We start from the raw sequence: 12699 nt of genomic DNA on the forward strand, positions 1-12699 counted from the left end.
CTACAATTCTGAGCATTACAGATAGAAGAGTAATGAACAGAATAAACATGCCTTCAGAAAGTATTCCTACCCTTGACTTAATCCACATTTTGTTGTTACACCCTGAATTCAAAATGGATTAAATAAATTAAAAATGCACTCATCTACACACAATACCCTATAATGACGTGAAAACATGCTTTTAGAAATGTCAATTATAATTATTTTACAAAATTCTTGCAACAAATGGAATGTTATATACAGTGCATTCTGAAAGTATTCAGAACCCTAGACTTTTTCCACATTTTGTTACGTTACAGCCTTATTCTAAAATGTATTAAATTGTTTGAGATTGAGATGGCCAAAAGATCAGACACTGGACAGAGGAACTCTGCCTAGAAGGCCAGCATCCCGGAGTCGCCTCTTCACTGTTGACGTTGAGACTGGTGTTTTGCGTGTACTGTTTAATGATGCTGCAAGTCGAGGACATTTGAGGCGTCTGTTTCTCAAACTAGACACTCTAATGTACTTGTCCTCTTGCTCAGTTGTGCACCGGGGCATACCACTCCTCTTTCTGTTCTGGTTAGGGCCAGTTTGCGCTGTTCTGTGAAGGGAGTAGTACACAGTGTTGTACGAGATCTTCAGTTTCTTGGCAATTTCTTGCATGAAATAGCCTTAATTTCTCAGAACAAGAATAGACTGACAAGTTTCAGAAGAGAGGTCTTTGTTTCTGGACATTTTGAGCATGTAATCGAAACCACAAATGCTGATTCTCCAGATACTCAACTAGTCTAAAGAAGGCCAGTTTTATTGCTTCTTTAATCAGCACAACAGTTTTCAGCTGTGCTAACATAATTGCAAAAGGGTTTTCTAATGATCAATTAGCCTTTTAAAAGTATAAACTTTGATTAGCTAACACAACATGCCATTGGAACACAGGAGTGATTGTTGCTGATAATGGGCCTCTGTGCGCCTATGTAGATATTCCATAAAAAATATTTGGTTTCCAGCTACAATAGTCATTTACAACATTAACAATGTCTACACTGTATTTCTGATCAATTTGATGTCATTCTAATGGACAAGGAATGGGCTTTTCAAAAACAAGGACATTTCTAAGTGACCCCAACCTTTTGAAAGGTAGTGTACATATGAGATGAGTAAAGCAGTATGTATACATCAGTAAAGTGACTGGTGTTCCATTATTAAAGTGGCCAGTGATTTCATGTCTATGTATACAGGGCAGCAGCCTCTAAGGTGCAGGGTGGAGTAGCCGGGGGTAGCCGACTAGTGATGGCGATTTAACAGTCTGATGGTTGTGAGAGAAGCTGTTTTTCAGTCTCTCTGTCCCGGCTTTGATGCACCTGTACTGACCTCGTCTTCCGGATGATAGGGGGGTGAACAGGCTGGGGCTCAGGTGGTTGATGTCCTTGACATCGGAGGCTGTAGGTGTCCTGGAGGGAAGGCAGTGTGCCTCCGTTGATGTGTTGGGCAGACCGCACCACCCTCTGGTCAGCCCTGTGGTTGCAGGGGGTGCAGTGGCTGTACCAAGCGGTGATGGGGTGGCAGGTAGCCTAGTGTTAAGAGCGTTGGACTAGTTACCGAAAGGTTGCAAGATCGGATCCCCGAGCTGACATGGTGAACATCTGTCGTTCTGCCCCTGAACAAGGCAGTTAACCCACTGTTCCTAGGCCGTCATTGAAATTAAGGATTTGTTGTTAATTGACTTGCCAAGTTAAATAAAGGTAAACATTTTTTTTAATACAGCCCGACAGGATACTCTCAATTGTGCATCTGTAAAGGTTTCGGAGGGTCTTAGGGGCCAAGCTGAATTTCTTCAGCCTCCTGAGGTTGAAGAGGCGCTGTTGCGCCTTCTTCACCACACGGTCTGTGTGGGTGTACCATTTTCAGATCGCCATTGATGTGTACGCCGAGGAACTTGAAGCTTTCCACCTTCTCTACTGCGGTCCCATCGATGTGGATAGGGGCGTGCTCCCTTTGCTGTTTCCTGAAGTCCACGATCAGCCCCTTCATTTTGTTGACGTTGAGGGAGAGGTTATTTTCCTGGCACCACTACGCCAGGGCCCTCACCTCCTCCCTGTAGGGTGTTTTGTCATTGTTGGTAATCAGCACTACCACTGTTGTGTCGTCTGCAATCTTGATGATTTGAGTTGGAGGCATGCGTGGCCACGCTGTCATGGGTGAACAGGGAGTACAGGAGAGGGCTGAGCATGCACCCTTGTGGGGCCCCTGTGTTGAGGATCAGTGAAGTGGAGATGTTGTTTCCTACCATCACCATCTGAGGGCATCTTGTCAGGAAGTCCAGGACCCAGTTGCACAGGACGGAGTTCAGACCCAGGGCCCCAAACTTAATAATGAGCTTGGAGGGTACTATGGTGTTGAAGGCTGAGCTATAGTCAATGAACAGAATTCTGACGTAGATATTCCTTGTTCAGACGGGGTAGGTCAGTGCGATGGCGATTTCATCGTCTGTGGATCTATTATGACTAAGCAAATTGAAGTGGGTCTAGGGTGTCAGGTAAGGTGGAAGTGATATAATCCTTAACTAGCCTCTCGAAGCACTGTATGGTGACAGAAGTGAGTGCTATGGGGCAATAGTAATTTAGTTCAGTTACCTTTGTTCCTGTACCCAATAAAGAAATGGTGGACATCTTGAAGCAAGTGGGGACAGCAGACTGGGATGGGGAGGTTGAATATGTCCGTAAACACTCCAGCCAGCTGGTCTGCACATGCTCTGAGGACGTGGCTAGGGATGCCGTCTGGGCCAGCAGCCTTGCGAGGGTTAACACACTTGAATGTCTTACTCGCGTCGGCCATGGAGAATGAGAGCCCACAGTCCTTGGGAGCAGGCCTCGTCGGTGGCACCGTGTTATCCTCAAAACTGGCAAAGGTGTTTAGCTTGTCTGGAATCAAGACTTCGGTGTCCGTGACGTGGCTGGTTTTCTTTGTAATCTGTGATTGTCTGTAGACCCTGCCACATACGTCTCGTGTCTGAGCCGTTGAATTGCGACTCATATTTACTTCTTACATCTATTTACATTTGGTTCCACAGGGGATTACACTTCATGTAGTCACTGAAGGGATGGTGTTAGAGCTATTAACATAAAGAAGATTTATTGAAATGAGAAATGTGTTTGAAACCTGTCTGTATATTGGCATCCAAATGGTATTTTCAACAAAGCCATCACAGGATAATCGAGGTAGGAAAACACAGGCAAACCTGCGTTAACCAATATAAGAGACTCTATGACTATATTCCAGCTGAAAGCTAGCCATTCAAGAGACATGGCAATAGACTTGAGAATCCTCCTCACTGCAAGGAACCAGAAGAGAACTGCTTAACCTATGACATGAGCCAGCCAGGTATAGTTGACCATTTGAGATGACGCTGTGTCCTCCATTTGAGGTGTCCTCTACCTTGAATATACAGGTTTACTGGGGAGTGTCGCCTGGTCATTGATAATGGGATAGACCAGACTGGTATAAACTGGTGTCTGAACAAACATGTTAGGTGTCACTAAAACCTAATACTGACGCTAACACAATCAGGTCCTGTGTGGCTCAGTTGGTAGAGCATGGGCGCTTGCAACACCAGGGTAGGGGGTTAAATTCCTGCTGATGCCATCCAAATCAAAATTAATGCATGCACTACTGTTAGTTACTTTGGAATAAAGTGTTTGCTAAACAACATATTATTCTAATCTACTATACTGTATACACACTAATCTACAGTAACACACTCTAACCTACAATAGACTGATCTCTCATTGTGTCTCACCTTTTGTGTGTCCCTGCGTTTATACTTGTTTGTGAACATTATTTTATAAAGAACTCTGTCTCCCCCTCGCAGACTGGAGCTGCAGAGGCAGGAGCAGCAGGAGAGAGAGCGGCTGGAGAATGAGAGACCGGCCGCACCCATCCCCCCTGCAGCCCCCCCTGCTCCTCCCTCTGCCCCCGGTGGCCCCCCAGCTCCCCCAGGACCGCCTCCACCCCCAGGCCCCCCACCCCCACCTGGCCCCCCACCCCCACCTGGCCCCCCACCACCCCCTGGATCCGGGGCCCCACCTGCCCCACCTCAGTCTGGTGGAGGGGGGGGAGGGGGCGATGGAGGAGGTCTCGGAGGGCCCGGGGGACTAGCTGCAGCCCTAGCAGGAGCCAAACTACGCAAATCGGCCAAGGTGAGACCAGTGTCATGGCCATTTTCCAGGTTACATTTATCGCAGTCATACTGCGCCTTTGACCAGATCTCACAAGGCTTGGAGAAGTGTTTAACGCAGGGCACTCCAACCCTGTTCATGGAGCGCTACCGGCCCGGAAGTTTATCGCTCCAAACCTAGTCTAAAATATATATTTTTTTCAATTCTGCTGGTCTACACGACCATCTCCATATTTTCAAAGAGAAAACAGGTTTTTAGAAAAAGTTTGCACTTAGGTTCTGAATAGTTTTTATATTTACTATGAGACTCGAAATTGAGCTCCGCTGCATCCTGTTTCCATTGATCGTCCTTGAGATGTTTCTACAGCTTGATTGGAGTCCACCTGTGGTAAATTAAATTGATTGGACATGATTTGGAAAGGCACACACCTGTCTATACAAGGTCCCATAGTTGACAGTGCATGTCAGAGCAAAAACCAAGCCATGACGTCAAAGGAATTGTCCGTAGAGCTCCGAGACAGGATTGTGTCGAGGCACAAATCTGGGGATGGGTACCAAATTTTTTTTTGCAGCATTGAAGGTCCCCAACAACTCTGTGGCCTCCATCATTCTTAAATGGAAGAAGTTTGAAACCACCAAGACTCTTCTTAGAGCTGGCTGCCCGGCCAAACTGAGCCTTGGTCAGGGAGGTGACCAAGAGCCCAATTGTCACTCTGACAGAGCTCCAGAGTTCCTCTGAGGAGATGGGAGAACCACTCCTCAGTAAAAGGCACGTGACAGCCCACTTGGAGTTTGCCAAAAGGCACCTAAAGACTCTCAGACTATAAGAAACAAGATTCTCTGCTCTGATGAAACCAATATTGAACTTGTTTGCCTGAATGCCAAGTGTCATGTCTGGAGGAATCCTGACATCATCCCTACGGTGAAGCATGGTGTTGGCAGCATCATGCTGTGGGGGTGTTTTTCAGCGGCAGGGACTGGTAGACAAATCAGGATCAAGGGACAGATGAACGGAGCAAAGTACAAAGAGATCCTTGATGGAACCCTGCTCCAGAGCACTCCAGACCTCAGACTGGGGCAAAGGTTCACCTTCCAACAGGACAACAACCCTAAGCACACAGCCAAGACAACCCAGGAGTGGCTTCGGAACAAGTTTCTGAATGTGGCCCAGCCAGAGCCCGGACTCTTGTGAGGTGTCTGTATTTCTGATCAATTTTATGTTACATCTTCCAAGCTTTGGAGACCAGGAATACTTATTTCCTAAATAGCCATTCAAGTTTTTCTTAATCACTAATCCAGAATAGTTCCTGTTTTCGTTACAACATTGTTGTATATTCAGTGAGTTGGACACCTTTCCAATGCTTCATTCCTTCCTCCCTTTCTTGAGGTAATCACTGGTCTGTAAGTGAGTGGAGATAGGTGAAGACATGGTTTCCATCTTTCACAAATCTGTGTGTCAGATCAGTGATTTCCTTAAAGAAGGAAGGGAAAAATGAATCTTGAAAGAGCCTGTTTATCTCTTTAGGAGGATGATGGTGCGGCAGCACCCCCTCCATCGGGAGGAGGAGGAGGTGGTGGTGGTGGGGGAGGAAATCTGATGGGGGAGATGAGTGCCATCCTGGCCCGACGGTGAGCCACTGCCTTAGTCTTTGTTACACACTCTTCCAGCCCCACATGTATGATGAGTGTTTGTGTTTGTTAAGTGTGTGTGTGTGCTTACGATCATATGGCTTTGCGTGTGTAAGATTGCAGAGGCTAAGCTGTTGTCTTCATTGTCTTTTTATACAGGAAGAAAATGTCAGATAATCCAGGCGCAAAGAAGGATGTGCCCAGCAATGTAAGTCTATTGTAAATCATTTCATAATAAATCTGTGTGTGTGTAAGCTGCAAGTCAAGTCACACTGTGCTAAAGGGATGAAGCAATGTCATTTTATGCTTTTAGGAAGACTCCTCAAAGTCCTCAGGCCAAGGTGGTGAGTAGATCCGCTGAAGTCTTCATTCATTCCTTCTGTATTTGAGTGGGCGTGCACATGGAGGCTATTCCAGAAAGCATATGTTTTCAAGAAATATTCATTAGGCACCACCAAATGAACAAAAATGCACCGGAATGGGGAGGGACTAGCTGAACTTGTCCAACAAGAAACAACTCCCATGTGCATACCCATTTTTGTTTTCTGTTGCTATTTTTTATTTTTTTTCTGCGGTGTGCACTAATGAATACAACCCAGATCTCTTGTCTCATATGAATGTTCTCCTCTCCTTTGTCTGATTTGAGCTGTGAAGCATTTGTTGGCCTTTTATTGACTAAAATATCATATATATTCTTTGATTCATAATTCTCATGATCTCCTTTTGCCGTGACAGACAGCCTCAGGAGACCGTGGGAGAAATCAGCCACCATTCCAAGGTAGGGAGCTCCCTGGTCAGTTGAACATCAACACAATTAACACCACCACACTCTCGTCTCTCGTACCTGTGGTGCAGGAAATCACAGCCCAGTTCACCTCCCCCCCTGTTTATTACTTTTCTACAATAATTGTTTTTTATGTGTACTATGGGAGGACAAAACTAGACGGGCACAAATTCAATATTTTTCTATCCCACCTCTGTAAAGAGAGCGTGTTTTGTGTTTTGAGAGAATCTTGCATGTCTCAAACAGGACTAACTCAACCACCAAGACCCAGCTGCAGGAGAGCAGCCCCACCTCCACCACCCCTGCTCTTCCTCCTGCCCCCCCTTCTCCATCCTCTGCCCCATTGCCCAGGTACACCCTATTTGCCCCACCCTACCCTTATCCCTAGACCCTAATGCTGGCGCTCCATGTCTGTCTGCAGCTTCTCCGCAGCTACTCCACTGGTGTAGGGTGAAGTTGCCCCTAGACGCTGGTCTTGGGTCAGTTTTGCATTTCCCCAACTAATGGTTGAAGTTAGGATTGGGGAGAGGAAGCGGATATTAGATCTGTACCAAGGGGAAACTTCACCCTGGGGTGTCCCACTAGGGAACTACCAATAGCCCTGTGTGCTACGTGTGGCCTCTTGTGCCAAGGGATTAAGCAACACAATGCTTTGAACATTATAGTTTTTGCCCTAGCACTAACACATCGGATTCTATTCAAAGGCTTGATGATGATGATTGATTGTATGTATTTTAGTGCAAGGGCAAAAACTAAAATATGCACCTCTCCAGGACCAGGATTGAGAAACACTCTGCTTTAGGTCCTAGCAATCCTCAAGGCCTGGTCATGTATTTGGTGTTCTCTGTTTTTGTCTTTTTCCGTCTTGTTAAGATTTAAAAAAGGGGTCACAAAAATAGAGCAAGAGATGGTTTCAGTCAACAGCATGTTTGTCCTGCTCCTGCTAATGACAAGGCCTAGCCCAGAAACAACCCTCTATACACCCTAGTCCAGGGGTCGGCAACAAGCCCGCAAGTGATTTATTTTGCCCACCCCCCCCCACACACACACAAAAAATATATATATATTTATTATTTTGGGGGGGGAATTTTCGTTTTTGGTATAACAAATAAAATCCCCAAAAATCACGGAGTTTTATTTAGGAAATCTGTTCCCAAGTATTCCCACAATTACAAAAAGAGATGTGATTGGGTCTCAATGTATTCAAAGTATGACATTTTTATTTTCAAATACAATCTCTTTTGGTGCTTGGTTGTGGTCAATTTGCAATGTACACATTATAATTATTTTCTGGCTCCCAACCATTTGCCCAACAAAAATCTAGTTGCCTACACCTGCCCTAGGCATTGGTGTAGATTTGAAGGGATTGGAAAAGCAATATGGTAAATAAAAAAATCATCTTAGCCTATCAGAGGGTAAGGTAGGGCAACTACCATATTGTTTATAGTGCCAGTCCAATTCTTTCATATCAACATCAAGTGCCAAGAGGTTAGGGTATGTTTCTGGAATGAGGCTTCTCTCAAGTCAAACAATTGTCTCACCCCCTCAGATTTGGAAGCAAAATTGATTAACTCAAGATAAGTGGCTATGATAAGTTAAATCTGGTGTACTAGTACATAGTTGGAAAAAACCTATTGTAAGTAATGTAGCCAAAGTCACACCACACTGACGATTGAAAATACTTCCGTTTCTATGTCTGTACAAGACCAGCAGAGGGGTGTTATCCACTCCTCATTGGTCTGCTATGGCTGTTACCACAGTGACAAGATGGCTGGATAGCAGCCGTGGCAGCCTTTATTTAACTAGGCAAGTCAGTTAAGAACAAATTCTTATTTACCGCCTACACCGGCCAAACCTGGACGACGCTGGGCCAATTGTGCACCGCCCCATAGAACTGCCAATCACGGCCAGATGTGATACAGCCTTGACTTGAACTAAGGTGTCTGTAGTGACGCCTTAGACCACCGCGCCACTCGGGAGCGTAACAAACCGCCACTTTTGGCCAAACCGAGCTTCCATATCCTCGGTCTTTGTTGTTGACCTCCCGCTCTCTGCCCATCTTGTCCCACGATTCAATCCTTTTTTCCCCCATTCTCTACCTGTTTCTCTCTCATCTCTCTCTCCTTCTCCCATCGCTCACTCCCTTCTCGCCCCTCTCTCTTGCTCTCTCTCGCTCTCCTTCTCCCATCGCTCTCGCTTCCCTCTCTCTCTCGCTCTCCTCCTCCCATCGCTCTCACTCCCTTCTCGCCCCTCTCTCTTGCTCTCTCTCGCTCTCCTTCTCCCATCGCTCTCACTCCCTTCTCGCCCCTCTCTCTTGCTCTCTTTCTCTCTCGCTCTCCTTCTCTCATCGCTCTCACTCCCTTCTCGCCCCTCTCTCTTGCTCTCTTTCTCTCTCGCTCTCCTTCTCCCATCGCTCTCGCTTCCCTCTCTCTATCACTCTCCTTCTCCCATCGCTCTCGCTCCTCTCTCTCACTTTCTCCTCCCATCGCTCTCACTCCCATCTCGTTCCTCTCTGTCTATATCTGTTTCTGACAGGATGAAGGCAGTGAACAACACCACTGCCAGCACAGGCAGTGAAGACACAGAGATGGAGAGAATCAAACAGGTAAGCTCCACCTTTGACCTGTTAATGTTGTCTTTAAAGGATTACTGTCATGTAGACTAGACATAACAGGAGGCCATTGCTCCTCTACTAATGGTGGATAAAGACAATCTATTGGCATCATTCTCAGATAATACTATTTTGATTTGTGTGTTTAGGACATCCTTGAGGAAGTGAGAAAAGAGCTCCATAAAGTGAAAGATGAAATTATCGGGGGTAAGTTCCTGATTTGGCCCGTCCCATTCAAGGAGCACTCCCTAGCGTTTTCTTTTTTTGTTACTAACAGTACAGTCAATAAGAATCACAATACATTTTTGCTCCAGCCACTGCAGTATATTTCTATACCTTTTACACACATTATTTATTTGGTTTAATATTATTTTCTCAATTCTCATTATTACAAATCATATCTCAGAATAAGTCATACTGATATATATGATTTGTAATGATGACAATTGAGAAAATATTATTAATCCATGAGGTATTTAAAATAAATAATTTGTAGGTTCGGACAATATGTGAGGATTTTTGGAGCCTCTCTCTTTCTCGCTAATTCCCCCTCTTTCTCTTTCAGCATTTATCCAGGAGCTGCAGAGGAGAGACCCAGTATAGTCTCTCAACATATATCCACTGGCACCTGGACAGAAGATGGTGGGGAGGGGTGGATGGATCATGCGCTTCCTGCACTGTTCAGGCTGTTCTCCCTCAGTGTTCTACTCACCACATACCTATACGTTTAGGATTGTACCAATCGGCACTCTTCCGAAATTCTGTTTGCCGTTATTTTTCTCGTTTCAAGAGCTTTGCTGTGCCTCTCTTGCTCCGCCATCACTGCCTACCTTACTCTATTCTACTCACCTCCCAAGTCAACTCCCATATCTTACCTGTGTCCATTTCTGGCCTTACTCTTCACTAGAGAAAACAATTCAGGGAATATCATCGACCACACCATCGAAACGCAGTACATTTCCAACAGTTGCACATTTAAAAGTCAACCTAACTTTGGTCGCTGCAGCAGAAGTACATTTTTTGGTATATTTTTGTAATGAACTGCAGTAGTTGACCACAGGGGGGCACTGTGAATCAGGATAATCGCACATGAAGCCTATCTCTGTAGTTTCTGTACTACCCAGGAGCAGTCAGGGAACTACAAATCCCAGCTCGCAACAATAAGGGAGTTCTCCTGGTTAAATTTCTGTCTGTCTGTCTACAGCTATTAAAAGTAAGGTGCTGATCTTGGGTCAGTTTTGCATTTTCCCAACTAATGGTTAAGTTAGGATTAGAGGCGGGGAACCTGTTCCTAGATCTCTACCAAGGGGAAACTTCACCCCGGGGGCCACTTTATACTGGTTGTCCTCTGAGCTCTGGCTACACCTCACATCAACTGTTTTTTTTTCACCTCAGTGATTAGCGGAAGCATATCAGCTAGGACCGTCTGCACCGGGTCCTATTCCAGTTACCATGCCCACTTTTCCATGTAGCACAGACAACCCCAGCAGACCACCTATAGATGACAAAAGGGCCCAATCCCAAAACAACCCCTAGCCCCTGCAACCTCTGCCTCACTAGTAGAGATGTGAGAAGATTGGTGTAAGCAATATGGAAAAATGTCATTCAGCCAATCAGCGCAAGTTGGAGCTATTACCATATTACTTACGACAGTCTCATCCATTCAGATCTCCACAAGTACATAGGGCAAGGGGTCGATATGGGATATGATGACAGTTTGCCACCTGGACACAGAAACATAATTATTAGAATGGGCATTGTCCTCTAAAAGCAATGAACAATTGTTGATTGGATGTTAGATGAACAATTGTATCTATTTAAAGAATGACTAAATATTTTCTACGCACTTTAATGCCTGACATTTCCTATCTCCCTGTGAAGCACATCCAATAGGTTGCCAACCATATCCATTCCCCAATGACATGGAGACCTATGCCTGTTCTGTCCATTCTATTTCTAATCTCCTAACGCTGCCTACTCTTCTAGTCGCCACATAAGAAAAGAGGTGAGAAGAGGAGTGGAGCAGGTTGGGGACTGTACCTGGTATGATTCTGCTGCAGTTCAGGCAACTGCAACGTATCACTGTGCAGTCCAGGGACTTGTACTTGACTGTGTAGGATCTTCTAAAGATACAGTGCCTTCAGAAAGTATTCACACCCCCTTGACTTTTTCCACATTTTGTTGCGTTACAGACTGAATTTCAAATGGATAAAATGTAGATATGTCACTGATCCACATACAATATCCCATAATGTAAAAAGTGGAATTTTGCTTTTAGAATTTTTCTTTACAAATTAATACAAAATGAAAAACGAAAATGTCTTGAGTCAATAAGTATTCAACCCCTTTGTTATGCCAAGCTAAATAAGTTCAGGAGAAAAACATTTGCTTATCAAGTCATGTAAGTTGCATAGACTCACTCTGTGCAATAATAGTGTTTAACGTGATTTTTGAATGACTACCCGATCTCTGTACCCTACAGAGCGCAGCGGTCTAAGGCACTGCATCTCAGTTCAAGAGGTGTCACTACAGTCCCTGGTTCGAATCCAGGCTGTATCACATCCGGCCGTGATTGGGAGTCCCATAGAGCAGGGCACAATTGGCCCAGCGTCATCCAGGTGATGGCCGGTGTAGGTCGTCATTGTAAATAAGAATTTGTTCTAAACAGACTTGCCTAGTTTAAATAAAGATTAAATATGCTGCCACAGCCACTATCCAGCCATCTTGTCACTGTGGTAACAGCCATAGCACCACAGAAAGTTGCAGACCAATGTAACTGACTTGCCAAGTTAAATAAAGGTATAATAAAAATACAATTATCTGTAAGGTCCTTCAGTTGAGTAGTGAATTTCAAGCAGATTCAACCACAAAAACTGAGGTTTTCCAATGCCTCACAAAGAAGGGTACCTATTGGTAGATGGTATAATAAAATATACCATTGAGCATGGTGAAGTTATTAATTACACTTTGGATAGTGTACCCAGTCACTACAAAGATACAGGCATCCTTCCTAACTCAGTTGCCGGAGAGGAAGGAAACCACTCAGGGATTTCACAATGAGGCCAATGGTGATTTTAAATGACGGTTATGGGAGGGGAACTGAGGATGGATCAATGATAGTGTTACTCCACAATATTAACCTAAATGACAGAGTGAAAAGAAGGAAGCCTGTACAGAATAAAAAATGTTCCAAAGCATACATCCTGTTTGCAGTGAGGCACTCAAATAATAATGCAAAGAAATGAACTTTTTGTCTTGAATACAAGGTGTTATGTTTGGGGCAAATCCAACATCACCATTGATGAAGAGTACTACTCTTCATATGTTTGAGAATGGTTGTGGCTGCATCATGTTATGGGTATGCTTGTATTGGCAAGGACTAGTTTTTTGGGGGGATAAAAATAAACTTAATCGAGCTAGGTACAGGCAATCTGGTTCAGTTTGCTTTCCAACAGACACTGGGAGACATTCACCTTCCAGCAGGACAATAATCTAAAACACAAAATGTGAAGAAAAAAA

General features: G+C 44.6%; 1 protein-coding gene across 2 annotated transcripts in view; it reads left to right on the top strand.

Moving 5' to 3' along the window:
* Positions 1-11019, top strand: part of LOC110537713 (vasodilator-stimulated phosphoprotein) — a 36168-nt gene extending 25149 nt beyond the window's left edge. For both annotated transcript variants that reach the window (XM_021623994.2, XM_021623993.2), the window contains exons 5-13: positions 3851-4178; positions 5682-5785; positions 5945-5993; positions 6099-6129; positions 6521-6563; positions 6816-6920; positions 9105-9174; positions 9330-9387; positions 9746-11019. In XM_021623994.2, the coding sequence (XP_021479669.1) occupies positions 3851-4178; positions 5682-5785; positions 5945-5993; positions 6099-6129; positions 6521-6563; positions 6816-6920; positions 9105-9174; positions 9330-9387; positions 9746-9783 (826 nt within the window). In that variant the 3' untranslated portion in view covers positions 9784-11019. The remainder of the gene's footprint in view (positions 1-3850; positions 4179-5681; positions 5786-5944; positions 5994-6098; positions 6130-6520; positions 6564-6815; positions 6921-9104; positions 9175-9329; positions 9388-9745) is intronic.
* Positions 11020-12699: the final 1680 nt, after the last annotated feature.

Source organism: Oncorhynchus mykiss, chromosome 12 (assembly GCF_013265735.2).
Source record: "Oncorhynchus mykiss isolate Arlee chromosome 12, USDA_OmykA_1.1, whole genome shotgun sequence".
Classification (NCBI taxonomy): Eukaryota; Metazoa; Chordata; class Actinopteri; order Salmoniformes; family Salmonidae; genus Oncorhynchus; species Oncorhynchus mykiss.